The 22,956-nt window shown below is 40.2% G+C and overlaps 2 protein-coding genes across 2 annotated transcripts; both read left to right on the forward strand.

Annotated features, from left to right (window-relative positions):
• The first annotated feature begins 3,810 nt into the window (after positions 1-3,810).
• On the forward strand, positions 3,811-7,742 carry LOC104225755 (plant intracellular Ras-group-related LRR protein 7-like). Its single transcript, XM_009777619.2, has 10 exons — positions 3,811-4,129; positions 4,452-4,521; positions 4,685-4,731; positions 4,881-4,989; positions 5,090-5,175; positions 5,839-5,929; positions 6,182-6,267; positions 6,830-6,916; positions 6,997-7,128; positions 7,608-7,742. The coding sequence occupies exons 1-9, from the start codon at positions 4,037-4,039 to the stop codon at positions 7,105-7,107; spliced, it is 780 nt and encodes a 259-aa protein (XP_009775921.1). The 5' UTR covers positions 3,811-4,036; the 3' UTR covers positions 7,108-7,128; positions 7,608-7,742.
• Positions 7,743-12,969: 5,227 nt separating this feature from the next.
• Positions 12,970-13,845, forward strand: LOC138888689 (uncharacterized). Its single transcript, XM_070170601.1, has one exon. The coding sequence runs from the start codon at positions 12,970-12,972 to the stop codon at positions 13,843-13,845; it is 876 nt and encodes a 291-aa protein (XP_070026702.1).
• The last annotated feature ends 9,111 nt before the right edge of the window (positions 13,846-22,956 follow it).

Here is a 22,956-nt window from a genome sequence, read left to right on the forward strand (position 1 = left end):
CTCTCAATTGCCCTTGACATTGGTTTTCCCGTACGGTACTGACAATCTAGTCTAGCGTACGGAGGGGACCTCAGTTGGCGGATAGTGACTGCACAGACATCAGTTGCTTAGCCTTACGTCACCCTTCCAAGGAATCTCAAAAAGGCGCCGCGTAACAGTAGGTACGTTGAAGACGAAATTGAGAGCGGAGTAGAAATTTTAAATGTATTTTATATACTACAAGAATGGTTCGTGATTATTTAATGACGAAAAATATTATGATTGTATTATTGTGCAATGATTGAAGACAAACCAAAAGAAGACAAAAGAACCATTGAAAAAAAGAGAACACGTGAAATTGAAAAGTTAGGCAGCAAATTTGTAAATGAAGTAGCAGCAGGCGACGCGAGAGTTCAAGCTCGCGTTAGAGCTCGCGTCGCGAGGGCTTACAGCGAGATGGATGCGTGCAGTAGATCTAGCGACGCCAGGGTTACAGCGAGATGGAACTCGTGTTGCGTGGTCTATAGTGAGGGTGTTCCAGGTTTTAAAGCCTATTTTGTTTCCTTTTTGATTTTGGATTTGGTTATTTCATTTAAGTCTTTTCCCTACATATATAAATAGTTATTAAACACCATTTTTAGAGAAGTTTTTGGGCGGGAGGCAAGAACATCACGTGAAACAACTTTTGGAGGAGAAAATCATCAAGTTCTTCATTCCTTCATCTTTTCTTTATAATTTGTTTATGCAACATACTTAAAATTTGTTACTACGAACATAAGTGGCTAAGCACTCTAGTTTCTAGGATCGTGGTTGACATGATTATTAACGTTTATTAATTACATTTTCGTTAATTCGGATTATCATCTTACGGTTGTTTCTTTAATTATAGTTTTAACTTGTGACTTGTTGTAACTACCATTTCACCCTACTATATATGCTATGCTTGGGAAAGCCGTGTTTAGATTAGAGTAGAATTAAAGAGAGCTTGTTTCTGAACCCGTGGCTCGGGGAACGATTTCGCGGTTAGGGTAGGAGTATACCTAACTGTCTTGCTTAGTTGAATACCGTATTATATTCGTTCATGATAGATTCAATACTATAGGAATATTGGGTTGATATATTATGGATAGATGAATAGTAGTTTGGTAACATGATATTCATATAAACGATCCGGTCAACTAGCAACCATAGATAATCTGGATTAAGGAGTGTGATTATTGAACTTAAAAGGATTGATAAACCAACCACAATCCTGGAATTTTCATCTCCTATGAATTAAAATCTCATCATACATATTTGCATTCTTGATAAATTAGTTGTTACTTGTTTACTTTCCGCAATCGTAGATTAATAGAAAAATATCACTCTTGATTATCTTGGACAATTAACCGATTTTAGTTTGCTTAGTTAACTATTGATCTAAGTTTATGTGGGTCCGACATCCGACATTTGAGTCACTTTATTACTTGACGGTCACGTATACTTGCGTGTACTTGGGGAACCAACAACTTTTTGACAACTTATTTGGATGATTGTTATATGTTATATTGCACCGTATTGTAACTTTAAATGCAATGTTTGTTTTGATTGTTACTTAAATTATATTATATTGTAACGTTAAATCCATCACTACGTAACAATAAAAAGTGTCACTATATGTAACGACCGACTTGGTGTGATCACATCGTTATCATATTTTTCTCTCTCATTTTGTCCTTCCTTATTATGAAATAATTATATTTTATCTTTTTACTCTACCTTTTTATATAATAGTTTTATCTTGTACCATATTTTTTCTTTGTGATATTGCAAGTTTATTATTCATAATGTTGGTGCATGACATCATGAAACGATGATAAACAATACAATCTATCCAAACATTGTATCAATCAAAACGATACGATACAATACAATACAATACAATATATATAATATATTATGAAATGATACATAACAATCATCCAAACAAGATGTAACTAAAATAATAATAGTTACTGCCAATGTTAGACATTAGTTATTATATTTGATAATTCTTTATAGGAATTATGAATTTCCCCCCCACATAATTACTTGATACTTATCACTAATTTTATTTTTATACTTTTCGCAGGTTGTTTCCATGATAGCAACAGTAGAATCCCTTATTAGAGAATGATGGAGCAAAAGAAAAGAGAAAATAATAGCTATAAATAAAAGGCAAGCTAAAATCACACAAATTTCATTGAAAATGACCATTTAACATACTACGTGGATAAGTTGTTGAAATTTTAAATTTTAAAATATAGGTATGATCAAATAACTGATAATTTATGGATAAATTTTGGTGAAAGCGATGGTGATTTTAGAAAAAATAAAAGATGATAAACCGATATCATACATGCAAAAATTACAACGAGCAAATTTGCTACCAAAATATTCTAAGAATTTACTTCTTTCCCCTAATATATTCTTTCAAATTCATCCGAAAATAATTTTATGTACGTTTATGTTTTACAATGACAATAAAAAAAAAACTCTAGTGGTGGATTGTATCTATGGCAACATATATTCTCACATGGTCAATTTTATGTAGCACTGTCGATAAAAAGTTATGATCATATCAGAGCAATGAAAATAGATGAAAGGAACATACACCAAGAATATTGTCTGCATATACTCTATAAGAAAGCATTAGTGAGATATTTTTCATTACATGTTTATACTTTATAAAATTAAAATATCTAATTAAACTTTAAATGTACATCTTCTTATATTCGGATGACATTCAATCATCTTGACCTCGACAAATAAGCTACCACATAACAATCCACGTTGATCATTCACAAAACAAATGCTTATTAATTCATGTGTAAATCTTTACAAAAGATTTTGTTTCAATAATATTAATATTATTTTGCAAAATTGTATATTACATAACTCACTATTAAGGATGGCAAGCGGTGCGGTGCGGTTGCGGGGTGAATCCGCATAAACACGCAAAGATTTTAACTCGCCCTGCTCCGCCCGCGTAGCATTTTCACCCGCGTTCACCCTACCCACACACACCCGCGTCCACCCGCCCCGCATAAGTTTTTTATTTTATTTTGTTTGCTTATTTCTATTTTATATTTTGGCTGAAATTTCAGTTTAATCAACCAAAAATTTGAAAGTTCTTTTGTTGCTTATGTACTAATTCTTCAATTTTTTTAAAAAAAGAATCTGTTGGTTATTGTAAAAAGCAGATGACCGCTTATGTATTAATTTAGTATTCATTATAAAATAGTATTTACATTCCTATAATATTATTTCTAATATTCCTTGATAACTTGTGTATAACCCAATAATAAAATTAATTTGTTTGAGTTAGCTAAAAAAAATTGACTCTAAAAGAAGTTCAATAGGAAAGTTAAAAAAAAGTCTGCTTTGATCAAAAAAATATTAAACACGAAATATTATATTTGTCTTTTCGAAACAAAAGTTTATAAAAAACCATAACTTGAAGTTATCATCGAACTTCAAAAGAATAAGAAAGAAAATTTACTTAAACCCGCATAAACCCGCATGACCCGCATCCCGCCCCGCATCAATTTTTATGAAAAGATATTTCAACCCGTCCCGCCCCGCACCGCACTCGCATAACTGTGAACCCACCCCGTTCCGCATAGCCTTCAATATTCACCGTAGACTTGTCTTCAACTTCATTTGCACGATTCAAGGACAACCTCTATTAAGAAAAAAAAGTAAAACAAGAGTGGAAAAATAATATATTACGTAGTAATTTATATCGCCACTCGTGTGACAAAATCATAATAGAACCCAAGACCTCACCTCAAGCAATAACATCAAAAGCAAACCATTCAAAAGTCGTCGCCATTACCTTTCTCTCTGAGTTTCATATAGTCGTCGACTTCAACGCCGTTGGGTCCCTCCGGGGACCGGTAAACGAAAAGGTCTTCAACGCCGTTCCCTGAACCAGTTGAAGACCTTTTTATTCTACATTTTCCAATCATTTAATTAACCTTTGATTTCAATCTAATTCTCAAAGCGTTGTGTGTGTATATATAATATTCGAGTGATAATGGGTTGTCGCAGCAGCAAGGCAGCTGATGCTAGCACAATTTCGCGATGGCGTTCCACTGGCATCGTTGCTTTACGCGACTCTAAATTGAAGGCATTTCCTTTTTTAATTGTTTTATTTTCTTTTTTCTGATTACAATTAATTACATCTTCTTATTGCAATCACAGTTCGTATAATGTTTATTTCATGGCACTTTTAATTCATCGCCTTTCGTTTCACTATTTCTGAAAAATATGTTTTTGGACTTCAAATCCATTGTATTCTCATATATGTTTGATTAGCGTTTGATGGATGATGCTTACTGTTATGAAATTCATAATATAGCTAATAAGGCAATTCAGCTAGCCCGTTTGAAAAAGGTCAAATATTTGTGATGAAATGTTTGTTTGACTATCTTTTTTGTTTCTGTAAACAGACATTTCCTGATGAAGTTTTTGACCTGGAAAGATCTGTACGTACCCTCGACTTAACGCACAATAAACTGGGTATTGCTCTTTAGTTTCTTGAGCTCATAATTTTATATATATTTATTATCACTTTAGAGTATAAAACAAATGCTACTAGAAGATTGTTTTCGTATACTTCTTTATCTTATTTTCCTAAAGATTGTTTTCTTGGAAGCTAACTATTACTATTCTGTTGTGACAGTTGAAATTCCCGTGGAGATCAACAAACTAACTAACTTACAACGTCTTGTAAGTACAATATCCTGCTCTCCCTCTTTTTTTTTTTTTTTTCCGTTTCTTAAAATTGAACATATTCCTATTAATGATGACCATATTTCTTAAGTTGATTATCTGATACTAAGAGCAAAAAATTTGTATTTCCAATTATCTCTATTCAGATTTTAGCTGATAACGTTATTGAGCGCCTTCCCATGAATTTGGGATTGCTTCAGTCTTTGAAAGTGGCAACACTTGATGGGAATCAGATCACAAACTTGCCTGATGAATGTAAGTGCAGATATGTTAGATCACTCATGTTGAGTGGATTACCTTTTTCTTATATATGACTGCACTCTCGGTTCTAACCATAGAAACTTCATGTGTTCAGTGGGGCAGCTGGTGAAACTTGAGCGTCTGTCTGTTTCAGCAAACTTGTTGACAAGCTTGCCTGACACAATCGGGAGCTTGCGTAGTGTAAGTGATTCATTACACTTTATCTGGTACCTGCTTTGTTAGTTCATTTAATGTGCTAATAAAGTTATTGATTATACGTTGTTTTATTGTTTGTTAAAAATATTTTTATTGTAAAGGTGTTTGGTGATAAAAGATTTACTTAAGTTTTGATCTTGCCAATGCCTTTGTTTGGAGAATTCTTCTAACTTGATATCCAGGACTATTGTGCTTAAGCTGTAGGTTTCAGTTGATACATATTTCTATGAAAGAAAGCCTAATTTATTTCTCAATTGTGCTAGTAAGCCCTTATTGTGACATTTATGTTACACCTCTTGCTTAATATTTTGATTAGTTTACCGTTATCTTTTCATTGTCACTGTTAAACAGAGTAAGTACTACTGTGTAGACTCGTTATAACTTATCATTCAAATTCTCGTGGTTGTTGTCTTGAAGTGATGAATTGGAGGCTCTGAATCAAGTTCGATGGTTCTGTTGACTCTATAAGGGCGTTTACAATTGCACAATATTGTTATTAAAAGATTATCAGTTACTTATGAATTCTAGATGATGTTTTTCTCTCTGTCTGTGTGTGTGAAGGTCATATTGCTTAGACTGGCATCTTCTCAGTTCTTTTTCACTGAAAACTTTGAGCTTTAGAATTTATAATATATTTTGGCAATGCAGTTGGTTTTGTTAAATGTTTCAAACAACAAGTTAAAGTTTCTTCCGGAATCAATTGGAAGTTGCTTTTCTTTGGAAGAACTGCAAGCAAATGGTACCTTCATCTTTAGCTCATAATCCTTCTGATTTTTCTGTCTCTCCTTTTCCTTTGGTTTCCTAGGCGTCGGAGCTTTGTATGTATATCAAATTGAACATTAGAATTTCCATCTTACATCTGAGAAGACTAGTCTTTGTAGTAGCCATTTTGAGTTGATATATAATATCATTTTCTTTTCTCCTTTTTCCTCAGATTCACAGTTAGTACTTCTATTGCTTTCTCTTGAGACTATGATTGCTTCTGTTACAGATAACTCTATTGAAGAGCTTCCTGGTTCAACTTGCAATCTCATTCAACTAAAATCACTCTGTTTGAATAATAATAATCTCAATCAGGTAATTTTCAAAATTTCCTCTCTCTCTCACTCTCACGTACACACTCATGGACATGTGCACAAGCATGGTAAGTATAAGTAGATCTAAGGTTTTACTGTCTGTACCACGTAATATTTTTGAGTAAAACCGATATTTACTTTGTTATAGACTAAAATTTTCTTTTGATGCTTGTAGTGTTTTCTCTCTCCCCCCCCCCCCAACCCTCTCGCTCCCCCTTTCCTTACAAAAGACTATTCAACAGAATTGTATATAAATATGTTATATAGCTCTTCATCAACCATAAGACAAGCATGGAAAAGCATTTTCTTTAACGAAGAAGAAGCTTTACATAGGGAAACTGTAATTGAAACATCCTCGTGTCTTTAACTTGAGATGTGAAATAGTCGTTGTGCCAAATATAGATATTTGCTTAGTAATCTTCATCTGAAGTCATTTGTTTAAACTTCTAAGTAGATTCTTGTCTTTAAGGCATTATCATCCTGGAATTTACTATTCTACTAGCTTTTGTGCTTATTTTATAGACATCTTTTAGCTGTTGATATGTTGGTTCTCATTTTCTCAGATGCCTTTAAACTTATTAAAAGAATGCAAGGGTCTGCAGAGCATAGCTCTACATGGCAATCCCATTTCCATGGACCAATTTCAACAAGTAAGTCACTATTGGGCTCACTTCCGTGCATCCTGAAAAAAGTCACTAATGGAGATCTCCATTGACTACTTTTCTTTCAGATGGAAGGATTTCAAGAATTTGAAACCAGGCGTAAAAAGAAGTTCGACAAACAAATTGATTCAAATGTGATAATTAGTTCTAAAGGGCTTGACGAGGGTGTTGATTTATGATACCAATGTTACCGTATTTTTGTAAGGCTCTCCATCTTATTAATCTTGTCTTTATATCTTTACTTCCTATTTTGGTTAAAAAAAATGAAACTTCTCCCATCCTATACGGTTAGGCATAAGCCACATTTCACGAAAAGGGGTTGGCATCTGCTTGTAATGTCTTTTACGTCTAAATTTGACAACTTCATTGTAGTCAAATGCTCATGTCATTACTTGATATGCATGTTAGCTTTGATCTTACCTCCGTACCATATTACCTCTGCTATCATTTACGCCCCAACCATATAGCTTGTATGACAACTATAAGCTTATAGCGCTGCCACTGAGGGTATCCATGGTGGAAAACATGTTCAATATAAAAAAAGTACGAAATAATTGCTTACGGACAATGTTCCTTGCAACATGATTCTGTTGTCTACCAGTTAATTTGATTGCCAAACTAGTTTCAACTGAGTATATGCTGAAATGCCAGATCTGCTGGCCAATTTGTTTTGTTGCAGTTGGGTGGAAATGTGAGGCGTTGTAATTGTTTGACTTCGATAAATGGCTATTACTGCTGACTGCTAAGAATATGCTCAGGCCATTCAACAGTTCTTCGTAGATTATTAACGTTGACAATCCGGGCAAATGTATCTACACTGAGTTATGAGTTATAGTAATTGTACAACAACAACAACAACAACAACCCAGTATAATCCCACTTAGTGGGGTCTGGGGAGGGTAGTGTGTACGCAGACCTTACCCCTACCCTGAGGTAGAGAGGCTGTTTCCAAATAGACCCCCGGCATCCTTCCCTCCAAGAACTTCCCACCTTGCTTTTGGGGAGACTCGAACTCACAACCTCTCTAAGTTATAGTAATTGTAAATGTTCTGTATTTCAAGTTTTCCAATCACTTGTTTCTTTTTGTAAAATCTATGTATATATTTACTTAGATTAAACCTGGTTATAGGTGCAACATTTTGGAACATAAATATATCAGTTTTTATAACATGTGCATGACTATCTACGAAACCCCTCTGTTAATTTTCAGAAATATAGCAGGAACATTGGTGTGATCTTATGCAAATGTCTAGAGTGTTACTGTAATGTATAAAGCATGAATCAAATTTTTTGAAGGAAAAAAAAAACTAGTGTGGAGAAAATGAATGAAAATACCCACGGTTAACGCCCCGGGGAAATTTCTATGTTAATACCCACTAACAATAAAATTATCCCAGATTTCTGCATTATGCACACCTTACGTATTCGCATTATGCATATTCCACCATATAATTACATTCTTTGATTTACATCTTAACTGTTCGATTTTATTACAAAAAGATGCAAGATTTGTGATTCAGATTTAAATATTTCTTATGGCTGAATTGAAATACCAAAATAAAAAATAATGTTGCGCCTTAGTTCATATAATCTCTAATCTTAATATAGCTATTCATTCTATTCGTTCACTAGGCAAAAGGGAGGGAATCAAAACCAGCGGTGTGATTTGGTTAGCAGAAATCGTTTTACACATTCATGCCAAGTCTCAATTAGTTGTTTTGCCAAAGGTGAAACTAAAAATAAAAAGAAGAAAAAATACAATACATATTAAGAATGGTAAAGGTGAGAAATTTCACACAAAGGACAAGATACAGTAACTGTAATCAAATTGTACCATATCTTTTTCCACACAAAATAATTCACTAAAGTTACACCACGTGAGTGACCAATTTTACTAGAGTATCCTTTTACACACAAAAAAATAATGAAATAATCGTATGAATTCGAACAAGTGAAATTAAAGTGGTAATTTCTTACCCCTTAGCAGCACGTGAGCAGGGGCGGATCTATGTTGTAGGAAAGGTTGGTACGCCACCCGCAAGCTTCGATCGAGATTGTATTTATATCTTTATGCACATAGTAGATTATGTATAAATACTAAAGGTGGCACCTACACTATATAATTGGTGCAAGGTGCCACTGGCAAAGGGCAAGGTTTTCCATCCAATTGAGGGGAGTTCGAACCTAGTCTACGACGTGTATTTTGCTGTCTTTTTACTTTTTTTGGCTTACTGCAAATGATTGTTTTTACGTGTATTTTTGTTCTTTCGGCTTGCTTCAAATACATGTTTTTGTATTTTGCTCTTTTTGGCTTGTTGCAAATACACATTTTCACATGTATTTTGCTCTTTGGATTTGGTGCAAATACACCTTTTTTTTTTTTTGTAAGAATTCCTCTTTTCACTATCCTTTATTAATCCTAATTGACTGTTTTTTAATTAATTCTTAATTTTTTTCTCGCTATTTTAGGTATTACTCTCACTAAGTGCTAAATTTAAATAGATTATGGTTGTTGTTGTGTTATTTATCTTGATCACCTGATATTAAGAGTGATTCTGCTATGTTCTCAATCATGATATGGCCCTATAAGGACGCCAGTTAGAAGAAGTACCAGCCTCATAAGAAGTCAGTACGAAGCTCCCACCGGATTGTGTATGTACCAAAGGTGCGAGTATCATAATAGAGCTTCAAGTTATGGACGTGAATTACACCTAGGTGGAAGGGAGGTCATGAGAGAGATAGAAGATACGATGCGGGATTTTAAGGTAAGTAAGGTAAAAGTGAACAACGTATGAGATACTCAAGGGCAGAATATCATGAATAGTCTATACTTCGGATAGAAGGCTATAAGCACGAGGATTCAATATCCAAGAATAATAGCAGCATCGTCAATGGCATATCTTCTAGTCAATGATTTCTAGGTATCGAGAGGTCTAGTTAAGAACGTAGAGAAAAGTTAAAGGGGATGCGATATCTCGTTTGATGTTTCAGAAATGCATAAGGGGAATCGATCGCAAGCTAAATTATGATAGAACAACAGGGTTTTAGAAAGACAAAAATAAGGATAAGAAGAAGGTAAGTGAGAAGGTGACGACAATGGATAAGTCCTTGGGATAAAACCCGTGAAAACAAAGGAGCTGATGGTCCCTCTAAGTTATAGAACGCTCAATATAGCCTAAATAAACTCAAAGGAGTCTAAGACTAGTAGCATTTAGAAAAGATGGAATGCTGCCTGAGGATGTAATTGTGATAGATAAAGGACGATGTTTGGGCCTTCGATTAAGTAATGATTTGAAGAGAATTTCATGGATTGTACGGGATTAAAATACCCACGTAAGTCAATCACATTGGGATGCTATAAAATACGATCATTAAAGTACAGTATCACCCCTAAGTGGATCAGAAAAATAAATTTAAATATTCATCCATGCAACGTAAGCCCTAGTGGCAAGGTATGATGTAAGAAGTTTCAAGTTATCAGTGGTATATTGTAGATTAATATCGAGGTGAATTAACGATGGATGGACAATAGTCACAAAGTATGAGATGAGATTAGGCCGCCATTCTTAAAATGAACAGTAATGAGGAAGTATCAAAGGACTAAGATTTATTAATATGGGATAAGCAATTGATAATGAAAGGGAACGGGTGGTAAGCCTACCACAAATGATATTAAAATGGGAGCGGGTGGTACGCCTATCACAAGTATGATGAAATGGGAGCAGGTGGTACGCCTACCACGAGATATTGAGAAATGGGATCGGGTTGCACGCCTGCAACAAGATGAGTTGATTATGAAAGTCGTCTTATCTCTTTATTTTGTGATAGAAGCTAAACTGTAGTTGTACGATTTATTGTTCCTGATATTCATTTCTATCTGTTGCCCCTGAAGCATGCTCCTACCCTCCGCTTAACTGGTTTATTCATGTTGTTTCTCCGTTGTACTTGTATATATATATATATATATATCTGCACAGGTTTATATGGAGTATGATCCTAGCCTCGTCACTACTTCGCCGGGGTTAGGCCAGACACTTACCAGCACATGGGGTCGGTTGTGCTGATGCTACACTCTGCACTTATGTGCAGATACCGGAGCAGCATTTGAGCAGCAGCGTTAGATCGGGAGCCATCCTTCAGTCCACGGAGACCCGAGGTAGCCTTGCAGGTGTCCGCAGGCCTGACGTCTCCTCTATCTTACTCTTCATTTTGTTATCTCATGTATCCGAGACAAACAATTGTTAAATTTCTTCAAACGGTTGTATTTAGTATTCTTAGAAGTTCATGGGTAATGTGACGCCAAATTTTGGGTAGAGGTTGATGTTGGATTCCACATTTCTTTTAGTTTTACTTATTTAAGTCTTCCGCTCATTTAATTTATTCCACTGTCTTTACATTAGTCTTGTTAAATTGTTAAAGAAGGATTTTATTGACGAAAAAGGTAGATAAGAGTTGGCTTGCCTAGCTCCTATTAGTAGGCGCCATCACGACTCCCGAGGGTGGGGAATCCGGGTCGTGACAAGTTGGTACTAGAGCACTAGGTTACATAGGTCTCACAACTCACGAACAAACTTAGTAGGGTCTGAGGGATCGGTACGGAGATGTCTGTATTTATCCCCCAGAGGCTACAAAGTTAGAAAAAGTTTCACATTTTTTCTTTCTTGTCATGCGGTTTGGTTTCTTAATGCTAATTGAACTTCTACTCTGTTATTTCGCAGATGGCGAGAACACGCGCTTCCTTATCTTCCGATCAGCAGTCCGAGCCCCAGGCATCTCCCACTAGGGGCAAAGGACGAGGCTGTGTGAGAGGCCGAGGTAGGGGCAGAGCTCAGCCCCGAGCAGCAGCACCACTGGCGGAGGCTTAGGTTGACTTTGACGAGGGGGTTCTGGCCCCAGCTGCAGTAGTTCCAGTGGGCCCAGCTTAGGTCCTAGAGGGGTTTATTGCTACCCCAGTTTTTTAGGACGCTTTGGTCTGGTTGGTGGGCCTCATAGAGAGTGTCACCCGAGCAGGATTGCTTCCTATAGCACCAGCCACTTCTCAGGCTGGAGGAGGAGCCCAGACTCCTGCTGTACGTACTCCGGGGCAGGTAGCTCCCTAGGGTCAGGTTCCAGTGGTTCAACCAGCTATGGCAGTTCAGCCGGGGGTAGTTTCTCAAACCGGCGATAGCGCGGCTATGTCCGCAGATTCTTTGTGGAGGCTATACAGGTTCACCAAGCTCTTCACTACTACATTCAGCGGTGCTTCTTCTGAGGATCCCCAGGATTTATTATATAGCTGCTACGAGGTTCTTCAGAACTTGGGCATTGTTGAGTCCAATGGAGTGGATTTTGCTGCATTTCGCCTATTTAGATCCGCCAAGACTTGGTGGGGGGATTTCTGTTTAGCTAGACCAGCAGGGTCGCCGTCTTTGACTTGGGATCAATTTTCAAAGTTGTTCCTGGAGAAGTTTCTCCCCGTTACTCAGAGGGATGCCTAACGGAGGCAGTTTTAGCACCTCCAGCAGGGTTCTATGACGGTCACTCAGTATGAGACCAGGTTCATTGATCTAGCTCACCATGATCTTGTCATACTTCCCACTGAGAGGGGGGGGGGTGAGGAGATTTATTGATGGTTTGACTCAGCCGATTCATCTCCAGATGGCTAGGGAGACTGGTAGTGAGATCATCTTTCAGGAGGAGGCCAATGTGGCCCGCAGAGTTAAAATGGTTTTGTCATAGGGAGGTGGTCACGGGGGAGACAAAAGAGCCCATCATTCTGGCAGATTCAGTGGTACCTCGTCTAAAGGTAGAGATACGTATGGTATAGGCCATCCTCCTAGGCCCTTTCAGTCAGCCCCCAGGTCTCTCATGGTACTTCAGGTGGTCGTGGTTCCCAGCCGCAGTATTCCGAGCAGCCGCCCATCTGTGCACCACCGCTTTAGAGTTTTTAAGGTCGTCAGCCCCAACAGCTGAGGGCTTGTTTTACTTGTGGCGATGCGAGGAACATTACCAGGTACTACCCTCGCGCGCCAGGTGGCCATCAGCATCAGGGTTCTCGTGCCATGGTACCGGCAACAGGTGTTTCACAGCCAACCCAGCCAGCTAGAGGCGGGGGTAGAGGTACTAGAGGTGGATTCAGAGGTCATAGAGGTGGAGCTCAAACCTCTAGAGGTGGAGATCAGCTAGCAGCAGATCGACCTAGGGATACAACTCAGGGTGGCAGGGCCCAGCCCCGTTGTTATGATCTTCAGTCTAAGCCCGAGGCTGAGGCTTCAGATGCAGTCATCACAGGTACGGTTCTGGTTTGTGATCGAGATACTTCAGTACTATTTGATCCAGGGTCTACGTATTCATATGTTTCATCTTATTTCGCACAATGCTTAGTCATGCCTAGTGATGCATTAGGTATTCATGTATATGTGTCTACACCGGTAGGTGACTCTATCATGGTCGACCGAGTCCATCGTTCGTGTGTCATAGTGATTGGGGGTCTTGAGACCTGTGTAGACTTGTTGCTCTTAGATATGGTGGACTTCGATATCATATTGGGTATGGATTGGCTATCACCCTATCACGCTATCTTGGACTGCCATGCCAAGACTGTGACCTTAGCGTTGCCGGATATGCCTCGTTTAGAGTGGAGAGGCACACCAGGTTATTCTACCCGCATCGTCATTTCGTACGTGAAGGATCGACGTTTGGTTGAGAAGGGGTGTCTGGCCTATTTGGCCTATGTTCGTGATTCCAGTGCTGAGGTTCCTCCTATAGATTCTATGCCTATTATTCGGGAGTTTCCCGATGTTTTCCCTTCAGACCTGCCGGGCATGCCACCTGACAGGGACATTAATTTCTATATTGATTTGGCTCCGGGTACTCAACCCATTTCTATCCTGCCATATCGTATGCCGCTGCCGGAGTTAAAGGAGTTAAAGGACTAGTTACAGGATTTGCTAGAGAAGGGTTTCATTAGAGCCAGTGTTTCGCCTTGGGGCGCGCCAGTGTTGTTTGTCAAGAAGAAGGACAGATTGATGAGGGTGTGCATAGACTACCGACAGTTTAACAAGGTAACGATTAAGAATAAGTACCCACTGCCGAGGATTGATGATTTGTCCGACCAGCTTTAGGGTGCCAGGGTATTCTCCAAGATTGACTTGAAATATGGCTACCATCAGTTGAGGATTAGGGCATCCGATGTCCCTAAGACATTTTTCCGCACTCGGTATGGGCATTATAAGTTCCTGGTCATGTCATTTGGGTTGACCAATGCCCCAACAACATTTATGGAGTTGATGAACCGAGTGTTCAGGCCATATTTGGACATGTTCGTGATAGTCTTCATTGATGATATTTTGGTGTACTCCCGCAGCCAGGAGGAGCACGAGAAGCACCTTAGAGTGGTTCTTCAGACTCTGAGGAATAGTCAGTTATATGCCAAGTTCTCCAAGTATGAGTTCTGGCTGAGTTCAGTAGCATTTCTGGGTCACGTTGTATCAGCAGAGGGTATTTAGGTGGACCCGAAGAAGATTTAGGCAGTCAAGAACAGGCCTAGACCAGCATCAACTACAGAGATTCAGAGTTTCTTAGGATTGGCAGGCTACTACCGTCGGTTTGTGAAGGGGTTTTCATCTATTGCAGCCCTGATGACCAGGTTGACCCAGAAAGGTGCCCAGTTCAGATGGTCCGACAAGTGTGAGGCGAGCTTTCAGAAACTCAAGACAACTCTGACCACGACACCGGTGTTGGTTTTGCACACAGAATCTGGGCCTTATACCATTTATTGTGATGCTTCCCGTATTGGGCTTGGTGCAGTGTTGATGCAGGATGGCAAGGTTATTGCCTATGCTTTGAGGCAGTTGAATATTCATGAGAAGAACTATCCAGTGCATGATTTAGAGTTGGCTGCTATTGTTCACGCCTTGAAGATTTGGAGGCACTAATTGTATGGCGTGGCATGTGAGGTGTTCACTGACCACAAGAGTCTTCAGTACTTGTTCAAGCAAAAGGAGTTGAATTTGAGGCAGATGAGGTAGTTGTAGTTGTTGAAAGACTATGATGTCACCATTTTATATCATCCAGGGAAGGCCAATGTGGTGGCCGATGCGTTGAGTAGGAAGTCAGCCAGTATGGGCAGTCTTGCTTATATTCCAGTCAGTTAGAGGCCACTTGCTTTGGATGTTCAGGCTTTAGCCAATCAGTTCGTGAGACTGGATGTTTCTGAGCCCAGTCGTGTATTGTCTTGCACGGTCGCTCGTTCTTCATTATTGGAGCGTATCCATGATCGGTAGTTTGATGATCCCCATTTGTGTGTCCTTAGGGACATGGTGCAGCGTGGAGGTGCCCAGCAGGTTACCTTAGATGCGGATGGAGTTTTGAGATTTCAGGGGCAAGTTTGTGTGCCCAATGTAGATGGACTTCGAAAATTGATTTTAGAGATGGCCCATAGTTCCCAGTACTCTATTCATCCGGGTGCCGCGAAGATGTATCAAGATTTGCGGCAGCATTATTGGTGGCGTAGAATGAAGAAGGATATTGTAGCATATGTGGCTCGGTGTTTGAATTGTCAGCAGGTCAAGTATGAGCATCAGAGGCCTAGTGGTCTATTTTAGAGGATTGAGCTTCCCGAGTGGAAGTGGGAGAGAGTTACTATGGATTTTGTTACTGGACTTCCGTTGACTCGGAAGAAGTTTGATGCGATATGGGTTATTGTTGATAGGCTAACCAAGTCAGCACACTTCATTCTTGTGGCAGTCTCCTATTCATCCGAGAGATTAGCTGAGATTTATATCCGGGAGATCGTTCGCCTTCATGGTGTGCTGGCATCTATCATTTCGGACCGGGGTAAGCAGTTTACCTCGTGCTTATGGGGAGCAGTTCAGCGATAGTTGGGAACACGGGTTGAGTTGAGCACAATATTTCATCCCCAGATAGACGGGCAGTCTGAGCGGACTATTCAGATTTTGGAGAATATGCCCCGGGCTTGTGTTATTGACTTTGGAGGTTCGTGGGATCAATTATTGCCTTTAGCGGAGTTTGCCTACAACAACAGCTACCAGTCGAGCATCCAGATGGCTCCTTATGAGGCTTTATATGGTAGGCGGTGTCGGTTTCCGATTGGATGGTTTGAGCCGGGAGAGGCTCGGTTGATAGGTACAAATTTGGTTCAGGAGGCCTTGGACAAGGTCAAGATCATTCAGGATAGGCTTCGTTCGGCTCAGTCGAGGCAAAAGAGCTATGCAGATCATAAGGTTCGAGATGTAGCTTTCATGGTTAGTGAGCGAGTATTGCTCTGAGTGTCGCCTATGAAGGGCGTGATGAGGTTTGGGAAGAAGGGCAAGCTTAGCCCTAGGTTCATTGGGCCATTTGAGATCCTTGATCGAGTGGGAGAGATGGCTTATAGACTTGCATTGAAGCCTAGCTTATCAGTCGTGCATCCAGTTTTTCATGTATCCATGCTTCGGAGGTATCACGGCGATCCAACCCGCGTGTTAGACTTCAGCATTGTCCAGTTGGACAAGGACTTGTCTTATGAGGAGGAGCCGGTAGCTATTCTGGACCGGCAAGTTCGTCAGTTGAGATCCAAGAGTTTTCCTTCTATTCGTGTTCAGTGGAGAGGTCAGCCCCCTGAGGCATCGACCTGGGAGTCCGAGTCTGATATGCGGAGCCGTTATCCCCATCTTTTCCCCGACTCAGGTACTCATTTCTTTTGTCCGTTCGAGGACGAACGGTTGTTTTAGAGGTGGAGAATGTGACGACCCAAAGGGTCATCACTTGTTTCCTTACCCTTTCTATGCCTCCGAGGTCTTGAAAACCTCATTTAGAGTTGCCTCGATTTGCGTGCGCAGTCCGGGCATGTAGCTGGAAAGCTTAAATATGAATTCTGTGAGAAAATGTTAAATCTTGATGTTAAATGGATTAAGTTTGACTTTGGTCAACATTTTGGGCAAACGGACCCGAATCCATGATTTGACGGTCCCAGAGGGTCCGTAGGAAAATATGGGACTTGGGTGTATGCCCGGAATCGAATTCCGAGGTTCCAAGCCCGAGAAATGAATTTTTGTGTGAAATTGTTTTCTAAAAATAATTAAGGAAATTGGAAATGAAACTTGATTAAAAGACTGTAGTATCAGGCCCGTATTTTGGTTCTGACGCCTGGTACAAGCCTTATATATGGTTTAAGCGCTTTCTGTAAAGTTTGGTTGAAATCGGACGCCGTTTGACGTGTTTTGGACTTAAAACTCTAAAATTGATGTTTTGTGAAAACTTAGGAGGAAATTAGGGGTCTTAAGGCCTACTTTGATGTTTATGATGTTGTTTTGGCGATTTGATCGCACAGATAAGTTCGTGGGATATTTTTGAGGTTGTGTGTATGTTCGGTTTGGAGCCCGGAGGGCTTGGGTGAATTTTGAGTAGGTTCCGGGAGGTCTTAGACTTAAAATACTAGGTGTTGCAGGTTCAGGAGAATTTGCAGGCTCCAGCGCACCCACGGTCACCTTAGCGCGGTCCGTGGTGTGTGCTGCGTGGATGCGGTCGCCTTAGTATAGTCCATGGTGGAAGCTACGCGGCCGCGGTCGCGGTCGTCCATGCGCGGTCCGCGTAGCTAACTTCAGAGAGCCAGCACTCTCCAGGTCTACTAGCGCGGCCGCATTCCCCTTTTGTGCGGTCCGCTCTGGATGATTCAAAGAGTTGTATTTTGTTCAGTTCTTCAGCGCGGCCGCGGTCCATTTTTGCGCGGTCCACGCTGGGACTTCAGCGGGGGTATATAAAGACGGGAATTTCAGCTATTTTTCACTTTTTCAAAAACCCAAAACATAAGAGACGATTTTCCAAACAATTCTTCTTCTTCAAAATGATTGATAAGTGATTTCTAACTCATTTTCTTCACTCTTTAACATCTTTTAACTTAATTTCAACTTCAACACAAAGATTTTAATAGGGAAATTTGGGAATTTTGGGTAGAACCTAGGTTTTCAAAATTTGGGGGTTTTGGACCTCAATTCGAGGTCCGATTCCAAAATAAATTATATATTTGAGTTCATAGGGGAATGGGTAATCGGGTTTTGGTTCAAACCTCGGGTTTTGACCATGTGGGCCTGGGGGCATTTCTGACCTTTTGGGGAAAAATGATGAAAAAGCTATAATTAGACATGGGTTTGATTTGTTTAGCACATATTGATACTATGAAGTCATTATTGTATAGATTTGGTTGAGTTGGAGCCAAATTCGAGAGGGAAAGCGGTTATTGAGGATTGAATTGGCCGTGGAAGTTTGAGGTAAGTGTTTGGTTTAACATTAGCTTGAGGGAATAGGAGTTGAGTCTTATTTGCTACTTGCTAACTGATCGAGTACGATGTATAGGCATGGTGATGAGTATCTATACATTGGTGTCCAACATGACCGTAAGTCTTAAATTGATAATCGTGTATCCTTAATTGATCCTATGGAAGTTGTGATTGAATATTGGTATAAGTGGTGCCAAGTAGAAGTTAAATAATATTGGTTATAGCTGATTCTCCCTTGCCGGGATGTTTGACTTGTTGTTATTGTTTTCCTCTTGTCGGGAAGTCATTATTTGTGTATTCTCCCTTGCCGGGATTATGTTGTGTATTTTGTTGGAAAGTAATGGGAGCGGGTGGTACGCCTACCACAATTGATAATGAAAGGGAACGGGTGGTACGCCTACCACAAATGATATTGAAATGGGAGCGGGTGGTACGCCTACCACAAGTAATGGGAGCGGGTGGTATGCCTACCACGAGATATTGAGAAATGGGATCGGGTTGCACGCCTGCAACAAGATGAGTTGATTATGAAAGCCGTCTTATCTCTTTATTTTGTGATAGAAGCTAACCTGTAGTTGTACGATCTATTGTTCCTGATATTTATTTTTATCTATTGCCCCTGAAGCATGTTCCCTCCCTCCGCTTAACTGGTTTATTCTTGTTGTTTTTCCGCTGTACTTGTATATATATATATCTGCACAGGTTTATCTGGAGTCTGTTCCTAGCCTCGTCTCTACTTCGCCGGGGTTAGGACAGACACTTACCAGCACATGGGGTCGGTTGTGCTGATGCTACACTCTGCACCTATGTGTAGATACCAGAGCAACATTTGAGCAGCAGCGTTAGATCGGGAGCCAGCTTTTAGTCCACGGAAACCCGAGGTAGCCTTGCAGGCATCCGCAGGCCCGACGTCTCATCTATCTTACTCTTCATTTTGTTATCTCATGTATCCGAGACAAACAATTGTTAAATTTCTTCAAACGGTTGTATTTAGTATTCTTAGAAGTTCGTGGGTAATGTGACACCAGATTTTGGGTAGAGGTTGATGTTGGATTCCGCATTTCTTTTAGTTTCACTTATTTAAGTCTTCCACTCATTTAATTTATTCCGCTGTCTTTACATTAGTATTGTTAAATTGTTAATGAAGGATTTTATTAACGAAAAAGGTAGATAAGAGTTGGCTTGCCTAGCTCCTATTAGTAGGCGCCATCACGACTCCCGAGGGTGGGAAATCCGGATCGTGACACCCAGAACCCGGTGTCACAAGTGCAGTAGCATCTACTGACAAGGAAATATAATACAACATCTATCCGGAATACATTAGACAGGAAGTAAATACAGTATACGGGAAGGGACTGCTCTTGCTGCGGCCGTCTCGAACAATGCAGCTCACCTAGTCCCCGAATCATTCGTGCTGCTACACCCAGTAGACCGCTAGAGTTACATGTACCTGTGCAACAAAAATGCACAGAAGTGTAGTATGAGTACGAAAACAACGTGTACTCAATGAGTATCCCGCCTAATCTCGAAGAAGTAGAGACGAGATGGTCGACTTCATTACTTACTAGAGGTCCAATAATAATATACTAAAGTGTGAGGAAATCATGAATTTTATATAGCAGTTCTAACTCACAAAGCCAGAAAATTAGGCAAAATACCTTCAATAAATAATAAAGGATTTTCAAGGTTTACTTTTCATTATCTTATCAATTTATATCAAGCCACGAAAGGCAACGTTTCATTTAAAATTCTCAGGCGACAATATATCATGCGCAAATCATGCCAAGGTCGATGGCCCGCTCCAACAGAATTAAAATGTGCACTTGCCGAGGGTCGACGGTGCGCCTATGGATGCATCTATTACCCCACTCGCGAACTAACCTGCGACGCGGTCAACATAAAATAAACACACACCCTGCTCGCGCATCATGCATGCGACGCAGGTACACATAGAGATACATGCTCAAACAATCAATCAAGAATTATCGGGGGACATTATCCAAATAAAACAACTTCTCTTTTAACAATTCGAGAAAAGTAACGTTTAATCCCTTTTTAAATTCATTTACTAATCCGAGGTGATTTAAGCAATCCAAGCCGTCAATAAGTTCACAATTAATCCAAGTATAGCATGCTTTTGGGTCCTAACTACACGGACAATAGCATCATAGTAGCTACGCACAGACTCTCGTCACCTCGTACGTACGTAGCCCCCACAAATAGGAGCACATAATCAATTATTTCACCTATGAGTACAGTTCTCACTTACAAGGTTAGAAAGGAGACTCACCTCGCTCCGAAGATCCATAACCGACATTCCACGCCCTTCCGAAGACTCTAATTGATGCACCATGCTCCAAAACTAGCGAACAATCACGCAAATCCATTAATATATGCTCAAATATTCATTACAATCTAATTTATAGCAATTCCTAACTCCGATCGAAAAGTTGACCAAAACACCCTCGGGCCCACGTGCCTGAAATCTGAAATTTTTCGAAGATAAAGGTTACCCATGACCTTAGGAACTCAAATATATAATTTTCACTAAATTCCATACTCAATATCGTGGTCAAATTCCAAGAAATGTCAATTTCTAGGTTTTCCACCAAAACCTCAATTTTTCCATAATTTCCTTGCCTAAATACATGTATAAACTTTGTATTTAACTCAAAGCTAGTATAAATTACTTACCTCATGACGAGTGATGAAAATGGCACCTCAAAATTGCTCGCCATCGGCTCCAATGGAAGAAAAAGGGTTGAAATGAACCCAACCCCGAATTTTAAAAGACCTCACTACCTCAACTATTTCCACACCTGCGGTCCTTTGACTGCTTCTGCGCTTCCGCAGGTGCGGTTAAAATTCTGCATTTGTGGTCCTCTCTAGGCCGCCCCTTTTCGCTTCTGCGCCAACTCTTTCGCAGATCCGTTAATCCCATTTTCGATCCGTTAACCACCCGGAATTCACCCGAGGCCCCCGGTATAACAACCTGACCGGTCGTTTTTGAGCTATAGCGCATTTTTCAGCAGCCTAAGGCCATGAGCATCTTCATTTCAGGTATTATGACTTGTACACGTGGTCGGAATTAGATTTCGGGAAGTTCAGAGTTGAATTGAAAAGAGAATTCTCATTTTGTAAGCTTATAGTTGAAAGAATTAACTATGATTTGAATTTTGAGTAAATGACCTCAGAATCGGGATCTGAAGGTTTCATCAGGTTCGTATGATGATTTCGGACTCGGGCGTATGTCCGGATCGGGTTTTGGATGACCCGGGAGCATTTTGGCACCCATTGTGGAAGTTAGCATTTTTGGAAGGAATTTCATAAGATTGGCTTGAAGTGCATTTCAGCATTATCAATGTCCATTTGGGATTTCGAGACTGGGAGTAGCTCCGTATGGTGATTCTGGAGTTGGGAGCGCGATCGGAAGTGAATTCGGAGGTCCGTACGTCATTTTGGAACCATTTGGCTAAAGATTTCTTTGAAGGTTTTTGAGAAGTTTGACCGAAGGTGGACTTTTTGATATCAGGGTCGGAATCCGATTCCGGAAGTTGGAGTAGGTCCATAATGTCAAATATGACTTGTGTGCAAAATTTGGGGTCAATCCGATGTGATTTAATAGGTTTCGGCATCGAAAATAGAAGTTTGAAGTTCTAAAGTTCTTAAAGCTTGAATTGGAGGTTGATTCATGATTTTAGCGTTGTTTGATGTGATATGAGGCCTCAAGCAAGTCCGTAATGTGTTATGGGACTAGTTGGTATGATTGGTGTGGGTCCCGGGGGCCTCGGGTGGATTCCGGATGACTAACGGATCGAAATTTGGCATTGTTGGATAGCTGAAGGGCCTGGTTGCTGGTATTTCCGCTTCTGCGGAAATGGGACCGCAGAAGCGAGAAAGGGAGCCGCAGAAGCGGATTGTGGTCAGGGGTTCATGGACCGCAGATGCGGTCAAGGGTCCGCAGAAGCGGGACCGCATCTGCGGAATTTGTGTCGCAGAAGCGAAAAGGGTCAGCCTAGGGGAGGACCGCAGAAGCGGCGCTTGGACTGCACCTGCAGAACCGCAGAAGCGGTCAAGGGACCGCAGGTGCAGAATTCACTGAGCCAGTGAGTTCTTTAAAAATCGGGAGAAGGTCATTTCTCTCCCATTTTTCACTTGGTATGGGCAATTTTTGGAGAGCTTCAAGGAGGGATTTCGTCATCTATGTTAAGTTTTGGAGCATTTGTGCAATGGTTCAAGTCTTCGGAAGAATGTAGAATGACGGTTAAGGATCTTCGGAGCGAGGTGAGTCTCCTTTCTAACCTTGTAAGAGGGAATTGTCCCCATAGGTGAGTTAATTGGTTATGTTCTCCTATTTGTGGGGGCTACGTATGCACGAGGTGACGAGAGTCCGTGCGTAGCTACTATATGCTGTTGTCCGGGTAGTCTAGGACCCAAAAACATGCTATACGTGGATTATTTGTAAACTTATTGACATACTGAATTGCTTAAATCCCATAGAATTGGTAAGTGAATTTCTAAAAGGATTAAACTTCATTTTATTAAATTGATTAAAGGGGAATTACTTTTAATTGGATAATTGTTCCCTAATAAATTCCTAATTGGCTATTTGCGCATGATTTTTGATGTGTACCTGCGTCGCATGCATGATTCGCAAGCAGGGCATGTGTTTAAATTTTGGAACGGGCCGAACGCCTCTGCAGATTAAATAGATGCATCTATGGTTCGTGTCGTTCGACCCTCGGCAGTGCACAATTTACATTTCTGTTA

Source organism: Nicotiana sylvestris, chromosome 3, assembly GCF_000393655.2.
Source record: "Nicotiana sylvestris chromosome 3, ASM39365v2, whole genome shotgun sequence".
Taxonomy (NCBI): domain Eukaryota; kingdom Viridiplantae; phylum Streptophyta; class Magnoliopsida; order Solanales; family Solanaceae; genus Nicotiana; species Nicotiana sylvestris.